This window comes from Tubulanus polymorphus, chromosome 11 (genome assembly GCF_964204645.1).
Source record: "Tubulanus polymorphus chromosome 11, tnTubPoly1.2, whole genome shotgun sequence".
In the NCBI taxonomy this organism is placed as follows: domain Eukaryota; kingdom Metazoa; phylum Nemertea; class Palaeonemertea; order Tubulaniformes; family Tubulanidae; genus Tubulanus; species Tubulanus polymorphus.
The window spans coordinates 692,389-714,436 of record NC_134035.1 but is presented as its reverse complement, the minus strand read 5'-3'; the positions used below and the strand labels follow the sequence as shown (position 1 = coordinate 714,436).

The following is a 22,048-nucleotide window of genomic DNA, read 5'->3' as shown; positions in this document are numbered from 1 at the left end:
GCAGTGTATGAATCGGTGATGGATGTTGCTAGTACACCGCACTGCGGTGTATTGTTGTAATCAGTAATTACTAATTATCTCTCTTGAAAGATGGCAGCACCTGTCAAACATAGTGAAATACTAGTAACTAACGATACACTGCACCGCGGTGTAGACGCATTATAGTGGTATTCCCATTATTCAACACACTAGGGTGGAATTTTTCAAAATTTTCAAATTATCTCCAGCACTATAGGGTATTAATTAGTCAGCACTGAAAGGGTTAAGGGGGCTGAAAAGTTGACTACTTCAGCCCGCAATAAAGTATCAGGAATTCACCCAGTCCTGAGAAGTGGCAGCTTCACAGCACTCCTACTTAGTACAACAACAAGTTGGCCATGAGCGAGTACGGCGTGGTTTACTGTATTACACTATGTCCATAAATCACGCTGAATAAAAGACTAACGACTTTAGTTCTCAGAAGAATTCTATATATTTCACAGAAAATAAAACTATACAAATAAATATATATATATATAAACAAACAATGTGCAAGATAATCATCACAAAATAACACTTTATCTCTTGGACGGTGGATATTAAGTAAACGCCAAAATCTGAACCGGAATTGATTCTTTTAAGCAGCAATATATTTTAAGGTGGACGGACATTTGAAAATTCTTTAAACATTCTCAGCAGATGTATATAAATCATTTCCGACAAGCAAATAAATAATCAATTAATTGAAAAGTGGATCTTGTTACAAAAACTTCAAATGACAAGAAAATATGTTCATCATAAGCGATATAGATCAATATGAAATCAACAAGTTTGTACTACATGTATTTGGGACGAAATTTTTGATTTGTAATAACCGATAAATTGTTCTGAAGGTCGAGGATGTTTTAACGAGGTTCCGCCGTATTGATAATTATAATCTACAGTTGTTTGGTGACACGTTTTCTTCCTCCGCCCCAACCGACTCCGATATCCTGTTTCGGTCCGCGCCACGAGATTCGTTCCTTCTTTCGATTCGACGGCGCTGAATTCGTTTTTATCGGCGGAAAAGGCAAACTGGAAACTAGAATATCAAAACAATGAATCATTTCTCTGAAGAAATTGAGGCAATAGTGATCTTCACTTGCCACAGTTGTCGCCTCGATGATCTCTTACCTGTATTTATAGTTTCACTAGCTAGTGAATGTCGACGCAGCTGCTGCTGTTGCTGCTGCTGGTGACTAACATCTGACAGACGATCGCTGACTGACTCTAAATCCATTACAGGACTAGCCTAGAAATAAACAGTATTCTATACAACCAAATCCTAATGTTGGATAACATAATCGATTTGACAATTCCATTATTAAGTACGCAGGATAAAGGAGAATCAGAAAAGAAAGAAAGAGACATTACAATCTAGGGGGACCATTTAGAATGCCCTAATCCTACTATACTATAATATAGCAGGTTGAGAGTATCAAGAATTAAACATTTTTATCTACATGTACAAAATGTATATGCAACTTATATCCAGAGACGGATCAAAGGGGGGCTTGTGGGCCTTGTACAAGACCCTTAAATATTTTTGAATTTCACTCTATTTGCTAATGTGCTTCCAATTATATATGCCTTTTCAATATGCCTTTTCCTTAGATCCGTCCTGATATACTAAGAGTAGGGTCTATACTGATAAACTCACCACTAATTGAGCGCGTCTGCCAGCCATGATTTCGGGATCAAGTTTCGGCAGGTTATTTTCACTGCCGCCGTGGTGATGACCGTACATCGCTGACTCGTTGTTGTTAAAAGATGGCACCGCTGTATGCAACCATTCGTACATTCGTATCGTCCGATTGGCGGCTTCTTGTTTACGTTCGTCCGCCTTACGTTGTTCTTCCTCTTCTTTAGCTTAAAACAATAACATACCAGATATCAATCACTTTTCAGGAGTTTTTGATAGTAAAACTAAGCACTTTTCTAAAGCAAAAGTCAAAGTTTACTTATCATTTAAAACCCTATATATCTAATATTGGCGTAACACATACTTGTACAAAAAATAGTTCAGGATACCAAAAGTCAAAAGTATGCACTCAGTAAACACTCTTTGAAATTTAGGTGATTGAACAAGCACTTTTTAAGGGCCTTTTTTTCAAAACTAAGCAATCTTAAACACTTTGGAGACTGACTACAATCTCTGTTAATAGACAATTCATGGCTATTTACTTCTATGATAACCTTATCTACTACTCAGTGTATAAACACCACAAACTATTCAAACAGAATTCATTGGAGAATTGAGTCATGTATGACTAGAGAGGTGTGCATCTGCTCGGCGTGACAAAAATTGTGATCAAAATGCAACTGAAATCGCACATAAGGCTAACTGAAAATTAGTGCAGTGTACAATATGCACAGTGTACAGAATATAGTGTAATAAATGTGAAACAATAATATATCACTCGTAGAAATAGATTTAACGACTTACTATCAAACCATCCTAAATATATACAACAGATGATATGAATTTAATAAACATTATATATTCAACATGAAGCAAATGCACTGAATAAGAGTCAAGTTTTTTGATAGCCATGCCGCGAATAGTTAGAGGTAGACACTACAGCTTATAAGCAAACATTTTAAAACTATTAATTGGAGACATCGAAGGAACGTTCATGATAGTATTTTACCTTGAAAGTATTCTTTACGTTGAGGCGGTTGTTTACGACTAGTAACAGGTGCTGGTTTATTAATGGCGTCTAGTTTCCTGAACAACTGCAGCCGCTCTTTCGGATCTGTATCAACAAAGAGATTTATTCATTTAAATTTCCTAAACTATTTCAGGACTCTTTAACACGTTCACTGCCACTGTGATAATACAGTGCTGCTCCCGGTGCTGCACCAATACACTAACTAGGTTGGAAATGGAGCTGTTACATAGTCAGCCTTTGCTCGAAATTGACCGATGAGCATTGCAAGTGAAGCCGCATTTGTTCACAATGCCAGTCATGGCACTGGTGTCAGAACCGGAAGTACAAGTATATTTGTAGTGGCTGTGATGAGAGGAAGCACAGGTAGTACAAGTATACATCTATTTGTAGCTGGCAGCGAATGTGTGTTACAGATAATAATCAATAACTAACCGAGTTTATTCAGTTTCTTCTTTCGCTCTGAATTGTATTTCAGTTTTTTCGCCCTCTGCAGCATCAACGCAGCTGTGTTCGGATCTCTGAATCCCCTGAATAATATAACACACAGTTCAAAACTCATCCTCCGCAATTCATCAATAATTTCTCATTATGCCTAACACATATACAACAATCATTGAACTAGTTCTATCGGTCTACTGGTTAATTACAGCCTGTTATTATTTTCATTTTCAACCACAGAAATTGTGATAATGAATGTCCATTCAAGGAGGCCATGCATATCAAATGATCACAACCTAAACTCAACAGTTATTCGCTATTTTGAAATCGAAGCACAGTTCGATTGTCTCATGAATTAACTTTTTACATTGTAAAGTATAATTGAAAATGGTATTAAAAAGCAGTTTGTTCACTCAGTCAGTAAACAATTCAAGATTCTGCTCAATTTGATATTCACCATTCTTCAGTGATCTGTTCTTCTCGTTTAGATAACTGAGTCCGATGAGTGTCGACTGACGAAGGAGCTCTCGGAGGTCGACCAGATACGACCGAACCGGTCGTCGACTCATTCTTCCACGCAGGTCGAGGTTCACTCGGAGGATGAGGGGTCAATCGGTCGGCGGGAAACTGTAGAGGAGACGGTCGCAAGACTGCATAACTACAACAAGAATCAAAACATTCCTCATCAATTATACATAGACATAAAATAGACATGAATACCATAAACACAGATATAAATAACAGAATGAAGTTCAACAATTCTGGGCTAGGATTTCAATCTAGGATTCAAAATGAACTCATTCTAACTTCACTCAAATTCAACCACTTGACATCACAGGCACTCAGTACTAACAGCTAACCTTAACCCTAGGTCAGGTGACCGGTGACACGAGAGCCACTGAGTGCCAGCACCTAACCCTAACTCTAGGTCAGGTGACCAGTGACATCACAGGCACTCAGTGCCAGCAGCTAACCCTAACCCTAGGTCAGGTGACCGGTGACATCACAGCCACTGAGTGCCAGCAGCTAACCCTAACCCTAGGTCAGGTGACCGGTGACATCACAGCCACTGAGTGCCAGCAGCTAACCCTAACCCTAGGTCAGGTGACCGGTGACATCACAGCCACTGAGTGCCAGCAGCTAACCCTAACCCTAGGTCAGGTGACCAGTGACATCACAGCCACTCAGTGCCAGCAGCTAACCCTAACCCTAGGTCAGGTGACCAGTGACATCACAGCCACTCAGTGCCAGCAGCTAACCCTAACCCTAGGTCAGGTGACCAGTGACATCACAAGTACTCATGAATAACATTTAACCAGGTCAACTGACAGTGGAGTGACCAACCACAACCAAGCCTTTAGTCAATTCAATATGTATTTATTGTTATCTTCTGCATAGAAGGGTGAAATAATGATTTCTATAATCACAGTAGAAACTACTATCAGATGACCATTAGTGCTAGAAACTATTATCAGATGACCACTAGTACTAGAAACTATTATCAGATGACCACTAGTGCTAGAAACTAGTATCAGATTACCACTAGTGCAAGAAACACTAGTGCTAGAAACTACTATCAAATGACCACTAGTGCTAGAAACTATTATCAGATGACCACTCTTGCTAGAAACTATTATCAGATGACCACTAGTGCTAGAAACTAGTATCAGATTACCAATGGTGCCAGAAACTACTATCAGATGACAACTAGTGCTAGAAACTAGTGTCAGATGACCACTAGTGCTAGAAACTATTATCAGATTACCACTAGTGCTAGAAACTACTATCAAATGACCACTAGTGCTAGAAACTAGTGTCAGATTACCACTAGTGCTAGAAACTACTATCAAATGACCACTAGTGCTAGAAACTAGTATCAGATGACCACTAGTGCTTGAAACTATTATCAGATGACCACTAGTGCACTAAAATATTCATTAGCATTAGAGCATTGTTTTTCCTTTTTCACTTTACTTTTTTATCAGCCAATATAATCCAAATACATCATGTATAGTTAATTCTAAAATTCACTGAAGAAATGAACACTAAACTCTAGCTATCAGTAGCAATATATATATATACATCAAGTTGGACACTTTTATTTCCCTGCCTATTGCCTGGTATACAGGTTGTTTTGTTCTGTTAAGAATCCACTCAATCAACCCAGCAGTAAAATACATAGACATAGGCAGAAAATGTTAGATTTTCCACAAGATCTCAACAAATTTCCTATTCCCTGCATTTTAGCTTTTTTCACGAAATCCCCAGACTTTAAAGGGAAAAAATTCCCCGACTTTCCCTGATTTCCAATAAGTGGCCAACTTGACACACGTTGAACTGGGCCCAGGGTAACTTGGAATCTAAAACACTGTTTTACCTGTTCGGTATTTCTGGGTTCGAAGGTGGTGTCCAATCTTTATCGAAATCGTCTACATTAAAATCAAACATGTCCAAATCGACTTCGGCGAATTCTTCATCGAGAGGCGCGGCGCTTTCGCCGTCGGCCCTCACGAGTTCCAACGCGATTCTCAACCTCTTACGAATCGTATATCCGCGCCAGTTAGATTGGATTTTAGTCGCCGCTAGATGTAGAATTTCTAGAAGAGCGGCGACTTCGTTTTCGTCACCGTGGACCTCGTCGCCGGTCGGAGTCAACCGTTTCCTCGTCAGATAGCCTCGCCAATGCGCTTGAATAATCGTAGCGGCCAAACTCAAAATCGGAGTGAGTTTTTTCTTCGCCGGTGATTTCTTGTTGTTCTTCGGCGCAGAATTCTTAGGTGGCCTAGAAAAAAGTGATTTTAGCATACATCAGAGTAACATCGAATCATTTTGGGCCGCTCCTAATTCGAATCAATTAGGACTGCTCCTAACCCTAATTAAATAGGGCTGCTCCTAACTCAAATCAGTAGGAACTGCTAACGCAAATAAATAAGGAACTGCTCCTAACGCAAATAAATAAGAACACCATCGATAAGGACTGCTCCTAACTAAGATCAATGAGGACTGGTCCTTACTCAAACCAATAGGGACAACTCCCAACTCAAATCAATAAGGAATTGTTCCTAACTCAAATTTAGGAGTTCGCCTAACTCAAATCAATTACGACTACCCCGTAAATTGAATATTTAGTATAATATTTCAGTCTTTCTTTACCTCGGTGGTAAAGAATCTTTCGTGTCATTCTTGATAGTTGATGATGAAATAAGAGCGTTGAATTTCGACTTGGCGTCTGTGACATTGACTTCCGATTGCGTAATAGTTTCTAAATCAGCTTGATATCTATTCGCCGTGGGAACCGAGTTTGAATTTTTCTCGACAGCTTCGAATCCATCCTCTACCGTCGTTGATTTAGTATTTCCGCCGCGTTCGAGAAACGCGTCGAAATCGTCGGCCGCCGCGGAGGAAAGATCGGTTTTAATATCGCCGTACTCGTGAGCGTAACGTAATTCCACCGACACGTCGTGAGATCTCGAATAAAACTCGCTGTTTATTTCGATTAAATGTTTAAAATCAACTCGTTCCTTCGACGTTATATACCTGCAGATAACACAATACAAAAACTGTATAGTCAACTCTTTAATAATCGTGGCTGCCGAAACAATTCAAATTTAACTGTTTTTAGCTCTTAGGATTCCATGAAACCAAATCCTGAAACCCGTTATTTTAATTTATGACAATGATTTAACACACAAATAGATTTATAAAAATATCGAACTTACTCTAACTCTTTATGAAATCGGTCTCGTAATTTAGACATGAAATCGATTTGAAGTCGACACATTGTTTCAAAGTCGGATAAATTGACGTTGAGATCTTCGGGTTTATCGCGAGCATCTCCCGAAATACTACGAACAATCTCTTCACCATTCACATACGATATATGACTTAGTCCTTCGAATACTGTTTGTCTGAGGAAAGAAATTAACCAACAACGTCAGCCGAATATATTTGGATCACTTGGATGTCTTTCTGTCTATTTACAAATTCGTTTAGTAAATCCGAGGAATTTCTAGGTTTAAAATGTTACAATTTATTCATCTTCTGTGAATCACGTATTGATAAAGAAACGCACGGTCTATAACATCCAAATTCCCAGGGCCGGGTTTCATAGATGTGGAAGAAAAATAATCCCTGGGAATATTTTGAAATTTGTCAGTTATAACAATGGTTTCTCGTTGTTACTACAGCGGTTATTAACCAGATAAAGGATTTACCCCTAGGGATAACTTTGATACTGTAAGTCTATGAAACCAGGCCCAGGAGTTTTCCAGATATTTTGTCAAATTCCCTGAGTTTTCCTAGATTTTTCTGATTCCCTCAGTTTTCCTAATCAGTGGCCACTCTGTTAGTCTACCTCTTCTCTACATAAATGTGCGTAAAATTTGATGTTTAATTAAGGTTTCACATAAACAAATTTCGTCAGTCGCAAATGATCTAAATTGAGCAGGTTCTGCCGCTTTGTTTTATTGACGTACCTCCATCCATTGTCGAGATCAATGAATGGATTTTCTTCAAGTCGTACAGTCTTCAGTGTACGGCATTTACACAGTCCTTCAATCACACTATCCACATCTACAACAAATCAATTCGAAGATTCATCTATTTGTTTAAGTGATAATGTTAACTCTGAACAATCAAGAATTACAGCAAAACTTGCAAAAGTCAGAAAAATATGTCTGAATTCAGACTAACAGTAATCATATTTAGCGAAACGTTCTGAAAATATTCCATGAGAAAATAAAACAACATAGACAAATATAGCTGTAAAGCAGCAATAACGGGTTTTCTGCCTAGCAGCATTAATCTTAAGTCAGTTAAGGTCACCTCTCCACTATGTGGCACTTGTCTTATCAAAGAATAGTGTTATGGTTAAGTAAGGGACACCTAAAAACTGCAGTCGCTCTTCAGCATTATTGAAAATATACAACACTGTACTAGATTTATGAACGCGTTATTCACGACTAAAAAATATAATACAGTCGTTATCTAGCTGGTATTCCGATATAGATGCAGTAATTGGTTATTAGAGACCAGTAGTAGAGTTATCAAGAATTTTATAATTGGTAACATGTGATGAATCACACCGTTTGAATTGATATGGAAGGTGACGTTGATGTTCCGCGACATTATTCACATTCTGACGCAGCATGAACGTGACAGATCAGACGCGTATTGCTGATTTCAAGCTAAACATTCTCTCCGTCGTCAAATATATCGTACTACCGATCATATTCATAATCGGATCGATGGGTAATATTCTATCCTTGCGAATTCTATTGGTGCCGAGATTCCGTTTTCGCAATACATCAGTCGGTGTATATTTAGTAGCTCTTGCTTTTTCCGATATTAACGTAATCTGTTTTTATTTGCCGGTTTTATTTCTGCGAATTCATTACGACCAGCAAGTTCTATCGACTCCATTTTGTAGATTATATGAAGTACTCGGCGGTGGTTCGTCATCGACCTCCAGTTTACTACTGGCTTTAATGAGTATAGACCGGTTTATAGCCGTCAGATTCCCGTTGAAAGCTAAAGCTATTTGTACTCCGAGGAAAGCTTATATTTTCACGCTATGTATAGTTATATTAGGAATACTGAGGGTTATTCCACAAGGGATTTTATCAGGAGCCCGTGTGGACGCATATGGTGTATATGATTGCGTTTCACGATTAAACCCCAAAGTTCCCAGGATCGTTTCACGTATTTTTATGGCCTTTTCAAATTTGATATTTGAGTTGATATTACCATTTTTTCTGGTAATAATATCCAATCTCGCTATGTTGATTTCGTTTAGACGACAAATGTCTTCTCGACAAAATATCTCAAAAAGTAACGTGTCATCATCATCATCATCATTGTCGTCACTGAACAGAATTGTCGTAACGATTTCAATCTTTTTGATTTTGACTCATCTTCCGCCCGTAACTTATAATTTGTACGTGTGGTTCAAGGACTTCAAAAGTTCCGCTGGTAGCGTGTACTTTTTCTTTGAAGTTGTAATGTATCAAATATCTCGAGCTTCACTGATGGTGAATTCAGCTATTAATTTCTATCTATATTGCCTGAGTTCAAGTCATTTCAGGAAATGCACCCGATCTATATTCAAAAATGCAAAATGCAACGCACACGAGTAGTACAATAATTCAAAGGCAAACTAAATGCATTTAAAGTTAGAGCTTCTAGTGTCCATTTATTTTCGTGTGGCATTGATCTGTTTGGGATATTTCGCTTTATTTTTTGAAAATATACACCTCAAATTGGTTTTAATACAAACAATATGAACGTGAAACTGTGCAGTCTGGAGTTAGGGTTATCATTTGAAAATATTTGTCAGAATTAGGCGAAAATACAATCTATAAAATCATGTTTAGATCGAAGGCCTACAGAAGTTTCATATATGATTAATCCAATTGTCAGACTACCTGGTAGTAGCGATCAGACTACCTGGTAGTAGCGATCTGACTACCTGGTAGTAGCGATCAGACTACCTGGTAGTAGTGATCCGACTACCTGGTAGTAGTGATCCGACTACCTGGTAGTAGCGATCCGACTACCTGGTAGTAGTGATCAGACTACCTGGTAGTAGCGATCAGACTACCTGGTAGTAGCGATCAGACTACCTGGTAGTAGCGATCAGACTACCTGGTAGTAGTGATCAGACTACCTGGTAGTAGTGATCAGACTACCTGGTAGTAGCGATCAGACTACCTGGTAGTAGCGATCAGACTACCTGGTAGTAGCGATCAGACTTACGCAAGTTTTATTGTATTACATTCTATGAACACTTACCCATAATCTGATTATGACTAAAATCAACTTCTTTTAAGTTCAAACATTTACTAAAATCACACACGTCGGATAAACTACAAAACAGCAAATAAATAACATCAATCATACATAGAATGTCAAGAATAACGTAAAGAATATCCTTCCAAAAAGCCACCCTCCCACTAGAATACATATTAATGAATCGAGTTTTCAGATTTTTTGGAGGAACTCTAGGCTAGGATAATGACGTTTACCTATTTTTACTAATGTCTAAATGCTGCAGCAGCGGAAGCCAAGCTAGACTTATCTGCTCAACGTTCGAGATACTGTTATCATTGAGATGTAACGTCTGCAATAGCACATGATTCCTCAAACATGGACACTACAGATAAAACATAAACAATATCATCTACAAATCCATGTCATCTCAAAAACGAAATCATCAAAGAAAACGCTTACTTTCTGTAAATTGTTACTGGACGCGTCGAGCGTTTGTAATAAACACATTTTATCAATATCATTCAAACTCTGTAGATTATTGTGGGATATGTTCAGGTATTCGAGCGATGCCGCGTTATTTAAACCATCATCGCGCAGCAGATTGTTGTGAGATACGTTCAAATGTTGAAGTTGTTTCATTTCACCCAAACCATCTGTAAAGGAAAACATTTTATCAGAACACTTGCAAAAACTGATGATACTAAATTCACAGTATTACCGGTATAGGGGAATGTTTGAAGGGGTGGTAGTATTTGTTCCACGCAGACTAAAAGGGTCGCTTCTATCCACGGGAAAAGGTTGGCACCGGGCTGGGATTGCGTTTTTATCAGGATGAAGGGATTGATTCCGGGTTGAAACGGATGGTTCCAATCTGAAAAGGGTTGATTCCAACCTGAAGGGGTTGGTACCAGGGTGAACTTTACCAAAGGTGCTTGTTTCAATCTGAAAGGGCTGGTACCAGTGTGAAGGGGCTGATATCAGTGTGAAGGGGCTGGTACCATGGTAAAGAGGCTGATACCAGTGTGAAGAGGCTGATACCAGGCTGCAGAGTGAATGATTATATGATGAATAAAGTGTAACATGTACCACATCTAGCGAGTTTGTTATGTGATAGATCTAAGTATCGTATACAATCCGATCCATCGAATCCGTGAATTGACGTCAGACGATTATGAGACACATCGACGTAGATCAGCTTCTTCATATCCTTCACATTCAAATGCTCCAGATTGTTTTCCTGAAAACATATATAAACAACGTACATAACGCTGACACATTCTTACCGTCGCTGCTTGGCACGGAGAGTCCACCAGGTGTCGCTAGTGGATGTTGGTTTACCCCGCTTCAATTTCTTATACATTTTAAATTAAATTCATGTCTACTTTTCTGATTAGTAAATCAATTTACAGTGAAATCTATACCATTCTCTGAATGAGAAAGTGAATCTTATATCTTATTGATAATATTTCGGTTTTGGAAGCCTAAAAATCAAGTTCAAATTTCATGGAAAATGAATGGATTTTGTTGCGCCATCTGGTGAGTGCCGGTATCCCATTGCATCGGGTTGTTTAGAATTTTCCATCTACAATCCATTGTCACTCAGACTGGGCCGATTTACGCCCACTGCCTCAGAGAGAAGTGCCGGTCCGAAGTGTGGAGTCTCTACGCACATTTGATGAATCTTTATAATCAGAAAGCTTTTACAGGTTGCTTACCTGGCAATTGATATAGGCTAATTCCTTACACTGTTCCAATCCGTCTAACGACACAAGATTACACCTCAACATTGTAACCGCTCGAAGACGCTGACATTGCGTTAAAGGAACTACACTATATCCGGGTAGATCATGTAACTCCACGGTTGTCACTAATTGAAGGCTAGCCACGCGGGCTGATTGTAGAATATCCGATTCGGGCAGAAGTGTCAATTTCTTGGCAGACGTCGGACGACGTCTCGGCGGCTTCTGATTTTTTGACGATCGACGACTTTTCATTTCCATCGCGACTTTACTGGAAATAATCAATCAACACATCATTATACCTTACATCTTACTTTAAGTCATCATCAGATAAGTCATCATATTACTGAAGTCATTTCTACTTTTGACCGTCTATTTTTCTTTGATTAAATTTGATCGTCTCAACAACTTTCAGTACAATGGTCCGTTAATACAGTAGACTCCACCATAGGCGGACTTCTTGCCTTGTTGAAATGAATCCGAGATGGATGTGCATTTCATATATAGAGTCCAGCAAAATATTTCAACAAACATCAGAGTTGATCTGATCGGACTCAAGCGGAGTCTACTGTAGTTGAAATGTAGTGTGAACTCACCTCCACGGAACACACGCTTGCATCCACGCCAACCGATGTTTCTGAATTGTCTCCGGTAAACTGGGAGGAAGCTCGCTTTGAAATTGTTGTTGTTTTCGTTTCAATTCGTCGAGTTTTTCTTGACGTTGCTCGTCTTCCCGCTGTTTGGCCAGTCTGTTTGAAATAAAAATTTGAGAGAGCATCGTTTTGAGTTGATCACTTCTAAGCCACTGATTCATATCTCTAAATTCTGTAATTGTAAGAGCATATTTACCTTTGCTCTTCTTGTTTTCTTTGTTTTTCTAATTCTTCTCTCTCTCTGAGTTGTTCTTCTTCGACACGTTTCTGTTCTTGCCGCCGAATTTCCTCCTCTTTCTTTCGCTTTTCCTCTTCCAATTTTCGAATTTCCTCTAATTTCCGAAGTTTCGATTCTTCTAATCTCTCCTTTTCTAATCTTTCCTCTTCTAGTTTCCTCTGTTGTTCCTCCTTTACTCTTAACCTCTCCTCCTCGACTCTTAGTTTCTCCTCAGCCTTTCTTCGTTCCTCTTCTTCAATTCGTCTTCGCTTTTCTTCCTCGCGTATTCTACGAGCCTCTTCTTTTCTCTTTTTCTCAGCTTCTTCCTTCAAACGTTTCTCTTCCTGTATTCTACGCTGTTCCTCGAGTTTTCGTTGCCGTTTTTCTTCCGCTAATCTTTTCTTCTCTTCTTCCTGGAACTTTTTTCTCGCGATTTCTTCCTGTTTTCTTTTTTCTTCTTCCATTTCACTCTGTAATTTATCTTCATCTTCTTTCCTTTTCCTACAATATTCAACAGCAGTTTTATTCAACGAAATATTTGGTTGAAAACAGTTTTGAACCAGAACTGGATCCTGAACTTCATCATCCACAACAGACAGTGGACTAATGAAAACAATTTACCTTTGTTCGGCAGCAAGTCGTTCTCCTTCAATCTGATGAATCCTGTCTAACTCTCGTCGCCGACGCAGCTCTTCGAGACGTGCTTTTAGAGAATCACCGTGAATTTTGAAAACCCTGCATCGAACGGATATTATTTACATCACAAAACTACGAACGAAGGGAACGAATTTACTACTGTGGCAGGGTATATAACTGTTAGCGGGAATATTCTCTTTAGCTCAGCGGTAGAGCGTCTGCCTTGGACGCCAGGCATCGAGAGTTCGAACCTCGGGAAGGACAGATATTTCTTCCTGTTACACTAAATAACTCACTAACCTGTATCTCCTGAAATGTTTTTGTATACTAACAGCCGCTGATTGATGTAATATTCTATCGCGCTCCGCGGCTTCGTTTGATAATTCTTTGCGTTCAATCGCTTGTATTTTCAATCCTTCCTCCAATTTATTCAATTTGATCATCTGAATATACATCGGATTCAAATATAATACAATCTCATCAATTCATCGTTTAATGTACAAGCCACAGCCGACAACAGTTCTCGGGCTCAGGATCTGTAATTGCACTGGCATTCTTTGCATTGCACAACTAGACCCCTATACTAATCGATGAGAACCAAACCACGATTGACAATTCGACTACCAGGTATCCTTTTTTACCTCATCTTCTTTGATTTCATTTCTGATTTTGTGCCATTCGTCTTCGAGTTGTTTATCGGATTCTTGAAGCTGCGCCTAAAAAAAAAACCGGATAGAAAAATACAGGTACAGATCAGCCTGGATCCTACCGCGACACAGACAGCAGAAAATCAAACGGTCTGTCACTCGTGAAACGAACCTCAGTTTCTTTTAGCACGCGTTCATTCTCAACTTCAAACTCATTCCATTTCAATCTCCACGATTCCTCAGCCTGTTGCGTTTTGTCTTTTTCGGCGGCAATCTTTTCATGTACAATCTGATGATCAAGAAGAAAACATGCTGGTAATAGGAGACTTGTGGGTTTATCATTGATCGAGATGCTGAAATATTATCAGTTTTTATCCGTTGTGTTTCTCTGACGTAAGGTTTATTATCTTAAGGATATGGAATAGATCCAGCGCCAATCCTGAGTCAAAACACAAATATATTCAGGCCGACAGATTCGCTAACTAACCTGAAGTCTGTTCTGATCGCGCTGTTTTTTTTCGTCCATCCACTTCTGAAGTTTTCGTTCCAAATCTTTCTCCAACTGTTCAGCTTCACTTACAGACACGACGGCTAAACAATCTAAAAATCAGAAAACAATGAGGACTCAATACTTTCCACTGTGGCAATTGAGGATTCCACCAATGGCAGGTGAGGATCAACTGCAATATTCTACCTGAAGATGGTTTCTGATCCCCGCAATCAGTATCTACATCTACAGGATTTTCAGTAAGAAATGCCGCATTGTTTTCATCCGTAATTTCGACATCTTTTCTCATCTCATCCTCCTCCGCGTCATTTTTATCAATTTCTTCGAGTAACTTCAAAAAGAAAATCATAAGATTGGCCTTGAGCGAATAATCCTTGATTCAACTCCAGGTAAATTTAGAGTTAGGTCATTCAACTGTGGAACTGGGTCAAGAGTTTTTCTAATAAGAAGCCTATTTTTTCAACTGGGTTACATAGTTTCAGGCAGAAACCTGCATAAAAGCAATCTGAAAGTTTACTCGAATTGAAATTTAAAGGTCTTTACGAATTTATCAATTATTCAGCAAGAATTGGAATCAGAATATACAACGCTTCGACTGATGACGTAGTGAATGGGTTTGGTTTCATGCCGACCATCTCTTCATTGGATTGGAGGCCTATATATGATACATTTAACAGTATCAGAACATTTGACATATAGGCTACAAGACAAGTGAGAGCAGGACATCTGAATATATGGACACTAGAAACTCATCAACCTCGATTCACCTTTCGTTTCCAAGTTTTTGCATCCACGCCTTCATTTTTGGCCAATTCGATAACTTCTGGGTCTTCTTCAGTTTGAAAGAAATTTCCTGGATTTAAAAACAAAGACAAATGCGTTCATTAAGATTAGTCAAATTTCATCGCGCAGATCTTGTGGTATAATATAGTACGGCTAAAAGCCGGACTTAAGCCTACCCCGCGAATTATCGGTCAAAATGTGATCACATTCATCTAATTCACGCGAAAATCCATCCGTTCTTCGTTTCAACAAATTGAAATACGCGTCGAAAATATTCATTGACGAATCCTGGAATCGAAAACTTAATTATCTAAGAGTAAGATCGATTTTTTGAAATCTCCGAAACTAAACTGACTTCACATCCATAAACGCTTACCTCATTATTCTCAGTAATATCCACAGATTCATCATCACCACCATCATCATCATCATCATCATCATCATCATCATCATCACTTCGAATTTCTTCAGTGTCTTCATCATTTTGGAGAGCGGCCAGTTGGTTTTCGATTTCAGATTCGAGCCACTGGTCGTCAGTCGTGTCAATCGCATTCATCATTCTAAATTGAATTCAGCAGGAATAGAAGTGAATTTCAGCTCGATGAAAACATAAAAGGAGGTTTGTTGGGATTCGGGGTCACGCTTGGTTTTTGTGATGATGTTGTTTGACAGTTGAGACAGACATGTCAACACGAAACCCTTCAGAAAGTCAATTAATGAGAACCCGAGTGTTGAATAAACATATTTACCTCATCAAGTACTGCTCAAACTATCATAAACCCAAATAATTTTGACAACATTTCGACGATAGGACTCATTTCTGTCTATTTAAAGTTTCGAATAGATAGGAATCTCATCTCGGCAGTCGCCATATTGACACACATAACACGGGCGGCTCCGAGAATATTAAAATCATTATGGACCGCACTCTCCTAACAGTCTTAAATTCAAGCCAATAATTTTCAATTTAAATATGTTTAGCAAATGGTCGTGCAACGATAGTAGTTCATTACTTCTAATTGCAATATTTCATATACAGTCACGAAACTCAATTTTACAATAGACGGGAAGGAAACATGGCGTAACGGGGAGCGGGGATCCCGTTGCCAAGTGCCTTATCAGGACAGACTCGTAACTACTTCTACAGGCCGGTTGGGCGTAGCGACCGATCCCTTAATTTACGTGGGTCGCAATACATTTAGCAGAGATTTCGGTGAAAAGTGCTCGGCGAGACTTCTTCATAATTTCCTTGAATAGGACCTCTATCCACGGGAGAGTTGTTGTCACCAACTATTATATACAAAAAAGAAAGTATCATCGTACGTGTAGGCCGACGAAGACGGTGTAGAGCTGCGCGTCGAACTTGAATTCAATGAAATTGAAAGTAACAAATTGATATAAGTTTGCAGTCAAACGTATTTAGTACAACCCAACAGAAAAGAACAATCTATTGTATGATTAAAAATAATAATAATTTATTTTTCATTTAACTTAAAGTACAAGATATAATAACGACAATAGTGAAGAGAAATAACAGTTAAATGAAGGAAATAGTGAAAGCCTAGAGGCTGTACAGGTCATTGCACCTGAAAGAATTATAATAATCATAGAAGTAATAATGATTAACATTTGAAATAATCGTGATCACTAATCAATATAGATATCTAATTTGCATAATTTATTATATCACTGCGATGGTGTATAGTGAAGTTACTCAGCACTGATCGGTTCAACCACTTGCCATAGCTCAGCATGTCCAGATAATATCTCGTTATAAGCGACGGCTTCGTGCCAAATTCTTTCCAATCTTAAATTTGCTTTAAGCGCTTTATCATTAAGAACATCCATGAGTCCGATATGGCTTGCATAACTAAACACAGCCCTACCGCCCGGGCGTAAGTGGTCGTGGGCTCCGGTTATAAAACGGCCAATGGCCTCGTAGCCGGGGTCGGCCATCGATCGGTCCAACATGCTCAACTGTTCAGCTTTATCGATTGGTTGGTACAGATTAGGAGTATGCCAGAATATCAAATCGAACTTCTCATCTTCGCGAATATCATCGAACACGTCGGAATATCGCACCTCTCCCGGGACGGCGTAACGCTCAAAATTCACTTTAGTATTCTCTAAAGCTTGTCGGTTGATATCGGTCGCCAACACGTAACTAAACTTCGATTCATTACGTAAATAGTGTACGACACTCATGCAACCATTTCCGCATCCGATTTCTAACAATCGAGCACCGTCTGCCGCCGTCGGTTCCGGTAAATTCAGCGCCATCGAATTGAAACCGCTGCGATGATACACATTTTGAAAATTAACGAATATCTTCCCGCAAAACTCAAACTCGCGTTGACCTCCATCTTCTGTAGTCAACTTCTGATTCATGTCCTGCAGTCGCCGACATTCCGCGAACATCTGGTCAGTTTTGACAAATTTTTCCTGATCCAAAGAAGTCGTCATTTTCGATGGTTTTTCTTAGGAGCAAATTGAACGTAGAAATAGTGTGCACTAGTACTGTGTATCTTACAATAAGATTGGGCAACAATTACGTAGGTGAATCATTCACGATAAAAAATATCCTCATTATAGCCTTGTCTACATTCACTGAAACTGGTTTCTTTTGAACAGTTTTTTTTACGCGCTTGTCAAGTATAGATGAGAATCATTTCACTTGCATGTATGACGATTCTCAGTGGAAATTAGGAATAAAGGGGTCTATTCAGCATTCTATGTTTATTGCATTCCATTCAACTTCTTACTTTATACAATTTTTTTACCAGAAATATGTTATGCACTTGTATCAAATGACAGGCCGGCCCGTAGTCAGGGCCCTCCAAGGGGAGGGGGGCGCGGTAGCGATATAAACCAGTCAGTAGAGCCAAGCGATGAAGGATCAGAGAATATCTAAACAGTTAATATAGAATATGAAAATTACATATTATTACTTTTACAATTAAGAGACATTTTGCAGTCGCATACATTTCGGGTGCAGGAAGCAAATAGTATTCCCTTGATCGTATCTTATTCCACACACTTTTCGCAATAAGTAGTGAATGTCTTTCCTGCCGCTGCGTCCAATAATATCAATCAATTATCCTTCACTTATATCTTTACACGGAATACTCCACGAATTAATGTTAAAGCATTGTCGAGCTAGTGAAAGTCATCTGACAACATGACGTGAAGATGTTTTGATCTTGAAATAGGCATTGACCCTGATATTCATTTGATCGGTAGATTTCGTTTGATTTTTTCTTAGTTGGTGTCCCTTACAAACGCGGGGTTTGAAGTGTAGCAATCAAATATTTGGCCTAGATAAATCTCAAAAAAATTTCTGGAGAATCACTTGAAACTAAAATATTTCAGTTGTGAAGAAGTATTAAGTCTGAGAATGTGAGGACAAGTACGAAATTTCGCTCATTATTTTTTGTTGCTATGACAACCCATATGCAAAAAGTACATATTTATTTACCGAGGAAAAATGGAGGAAAATCAATACTAACGATTCCTTATGAGTAATGTTGTTTTTGTTTATGTAAATTGTGTTCGTAAATCAATGAAGGGATCTCTATATACGAATGAGTTGAAATTATCAGAATAGGGCATTCCATCAGCGAAAGGTTTATCCAACTCAATTAGTAAGGTAAGAGAGGGCTTGATGAATTGAATGTATCTATTGAAACCATAGACATATCGATGACACTAAATATCAATAGTACTTTTGTCACATTCTAAGCGTGGACTCAATGCGTTACCGCGGCGCAATAATTATCTGAGTTGAAAGACATCGATTAAGACGTGGTATTTATACGTAAGATCTGGTATATCTCTGTGACATCTCGGGGAATTCTGTCTCCCGATAAACGATCGACTCACTATTGAAATATTGTCGGCCATCTGTATAATGATGTGGAATAGCACGCGGGCGGTGCTCTCTCTCTCTCTCTCTCTCTCTCTCTCTAGCGCCCGAGACTATTTATATCTATATGCCATACATCAAAAGGATAGATCGACGCGCGGGCTCGGAGCGATTGGTGAACTGCCGAAGAGCAGAGTCGTCGGAAAATCGATGGCAAGCTTAGCTTGTAACATACATCAGCATCCATAGCAGCATCGGCAGCAGCAGCAGCACCAGCACCAGCAGCATCAACAACATCAGTAGTCAACGTACCGTACTGGTATAAATATACCAGTCGACGCAGATGTGACACGCCAGCACCCGAGACACAGCAGCAGCTGACTCTCTATCTCTCTCTCCCTCTCAATCGTCTGGTGTCGCTATTAATTCCAGTGTTTTTATGAACGCATTACTACGTGTATAGAAGATATGTACAATCTCCGATAATCATTAGACACCGTGGTCGTCGTATCGTGGACGAGATGATGACGCAACCACCATTAGTGGATACTGGATCACAGTGACAGTACGTAATGGTAGGCTGGATGATGGCTACTACTACGGTTAACCCGACGTCGTCACACAGCACCCGCCGATGTCTCTTACTTAAATATCGCGAGGCATTTTTAATTTCAACCCCGAGTGTAAGAAGACACCATCACCGCAGGTAAGAATCACTATCAGTGTATATGTTGTCATCGTCTGAAACGACGCATTTTCTCAGGGCACGAATTTACGATTTATTATTAACTCGACGATCGAAGTCGCCACAAATCAGCTCCATCTTGAATCATTATAAATTCTTCAAGCAAAGGGCAAGCCGTTTTTCTGTGTACGGCGGTCGTGGTGATAATAAGGATATGAAATGTCGCAAGACAGACTCGGCAGCTGCGTCCCTTTCATACGTGGCGTTTCATCCGTGATGTTAATATTCCCTAAAGAGCACCGACGGCGCTAAGTCATTCGCGTAGAGGGAACAACGTTAAAATATACGACCTTTCCCGGCTCCACGAGAGGATGATAGCTTATGACACCGAAGACAGTGGAAAAAAACCTCGCGTGCGGCGTGTGGAATTATCTGAAATACTGGATAAAAATGCAAGATACATTCAATATCGCGGCTCTGACCGTTTTGATATCGCCGTATCGCGGGACTGCGCGCGCACAGTTGAATACGAGTTCACATCTCAGAATCAGCCAGGCACCACCAGTTAATTACCAACGCCTCTCACAATTTGCATGAATTATGTGTTATCTGATTTGCTCAGCCATCGAATGACACTTTAATTTCATATTGACTGCCCGTTTGTGGATACGATTTCACCATCGTCTCCTACAACTAGAGTACGTGGAATGTTTACATGGAATATAATAAACCGATGTCGTAAAAGGTCTTCATAAGTTCGGGTACTTAAACACACTCCATGAGTGGCGGGTCCGGTGCCGGTAGGAGTGAGTGCGAGTCCGGGCTAACCCCTGAGAACGTTGAGGTACCTGAAAGATTCCATCCTCAACGATTCCGGACTGAATATTGTTTTCAAAGATAAATCAAATTCAAGCTTGGAAAAAGCACTACATATCTCCCATCCTTTGACCGTGCACTCTGGCTTTAGTAGACACGGTGCAATGATTCAGTCCCAGCCCGAGAAAAATCAATTCCGCATCGGAAGAAATTGATCCCTTGAGAATCGTTTGTAACTGAGGTTCGTTTATATTGCGTACGAAATAAAATGAACATAATTTTGCGTTATTTCAGGATGTAGCGGGGATCATCACCCGGAGCCACATAGATACAAGTTATATATTATTAGAAATCACCGGACGACAAGAAGAGATGGAAACCAAACCGACAATTTACTTGAACCCGACGGATGATAGCGATCATCCTGTTATGCTACACGATGGAACGTGTCGAAGAGGCAGTTTCCGCGGGAGTCTACCCGATCTGAAATCGGACGACAAACTGGCGAATACCACCGCTACCGGCGGCGGCGCTCTGTCAACGAACATTCGCGGATACCCGCGCAATGTAAACGCTAAAGACCGGCGTCTGGACGCGTACTGTTCCCCGTGTTTCCGCAGTCGCAAGACGTTCAAATCGTTGGATTTAGACGGGTACGATGACGCAGCCGCCGCCGTTGGCCCGTGGCAGTTCGATTCCTCGTCGCCCGTCGATAAAAACCTCACTTGGAGTCAATATCTCAGTGAACGACGCGGCGGCAGTCCTCGGATGCTCGGACGGAGCTGTTCGAGTTTAGGTAGTTTCGACAGCGCTCAAGTTCTCGTCGGTCAAAGCGTCAGTAATTTGTCGATGTCCGGCAGTAAATTCGCGGATGTAATCGAGAATCTGCGATTCAGTTTACCGGATCTACGGGCCTATCACGGTTTGGATATACGCCATTTATGCACGGCCAACGCGTTCGACCCTTCGACCAACGGAAAGAGTCGATACTATTTACCTCGTCGCGGAGTAAAGTCTTGCTCAAACTTAACCGCCTACGACCAATCGACGATTTACGGGGACAAGTCGAAGGCCGGGAATCTCCTGAGCCCGCAGTCGTTGATGAAGTCGCCGTATCGTAGTCTGTCGATAAGCACGTCACCTTCCGTGGAGAGTACGGACGACACGAGCGCCGGCATCGTCGCCGGCGAGGACGCAACTGGCACCGGGAATCAGCAGACAACAGCAGCGGCGGCTTCGGTCGCCGAAACCGCCTGCAAAAACCGAGAGATATACGATTCCGTTTACACGGAAACCAGATACGAAAAGGACAAACGTATCAGACGGTGGCTGAAGAATCTTTCGGCTCAAAACCAAACCGGGGACAGAGTTATGCACCATTGCGCGACGACTGCCACCGATTCCGAATGGTAGAATATCGTGATTAGATGATGTCATATATTATCACCAGTTCTATCCTATACATGTAGTTATGGATGAAGTGATTTTCATGAGATTATTCTATAAAAACGTGTTGTTTGTGTGTATTACAAAATACATGTGTGTTAAATTCGTGCTAAAAAAGAAATTAAACCGATCGTAATGTTTAAAAAAAGAGCTCCCAACT

The 22,048-nt window shown here is 40.0% G+C and overlaps 2 protein-coding genes across 2 annotated transcripts; one reads left to right on the top strand and one right to left on the bottom strand.

Annotated features, from left to right (window-relative positions):
* Positions 1-484: 484 nt before the first annotated feature.
* LOC141912673 (leucine-rich repeat- and IQ domain-containing protein 1-like) lies at positions 485-15,952 on the bottom strand. The gene is made up of 27 exons (XM_074804002.1): positions 15,829-15,952; positions 15,456-15,639; positions 15,256-15,367; positions 15,064-15,149; positions 14,483-14,627; positions 14,276-14,388; positions 13,961-14,077; positions 13,783-13,857; positions 13,442-13,584; positions 13,127-13,240; positions 12,485-13,006; positions 12,232-12,384; positions 11,612-11,906; positions 10,983-11,133; positions 10,356-10,549; positions 10,151-10,278; positions 9,918-9,991; positions 7,604-7,700; positions 6,848-7,036; positions 6,282-6,665; positions 5,506-5,910; positions 3,586-3,786; positions 3,123-3,217; positions 2,670-2,774; positions 1,679-1,887; positions 1,153-1,270; positions 485-1,060 (listed from the first exon to the last, which is right to left on the bottom strand). Exons 1-27 carry the CDS (start codon positions 15,831-15,833, stop codon positions 918-920), a joined length of 4,557 nt encoding a protein of 1,518 aa, XP_074660103.1. The 5' UTR covers positions 15,834-15,952; the 3' UTR covers positions 485-917.
* A 3,142-nt stretch (positions 15,953-19,094) lies between these two features.
* On the top strand, positions 19,095-21,991 carry LOC141913070 (uncharacterized). Its single transcript, XM_074804514.1, has 2 exons — positions 19,095-19,647; positions 20,737-21,991. Exon 2 carries the CDS (start codon positions 20,815-20,817, stop codon positions 21,853-21,855), a length of 1,041 nt encoding a protein of 346 aa, XP_074660615.1. The 5' UTR covers positions 19,095-19,647; positions 20,737-20,814; the 3' UTR covers positions 21,856-21,991.
* Positions 21,992-22,048: the final 57 nt, after the last annotated feature.

Coding starts and splice junctions, on each gene's coding strand:
- LOC141912673 (XM_074804002.1), bottom strand. Junction 10,550..10,982: donor TAACAAACTCGCTAGATGTG/GTACATGTTACA, acceptor TTTCCTTTACAG/ATGGTTTGGGTGAAATGAAA. Junction 3,787..5,505: donor AACCCAGAAATACCGAACAG/GTAAAACAGTGT, acceptor TTCTTGTTGTAG/TTATGCAGTCTTGCGACCGT.
- LOC141913070 (XM_074804514.1), top strand. CDS start 20,815: ATGGAAACCAAACCGACAATTTACTTGAACCCGACGGATGATAGCGAT.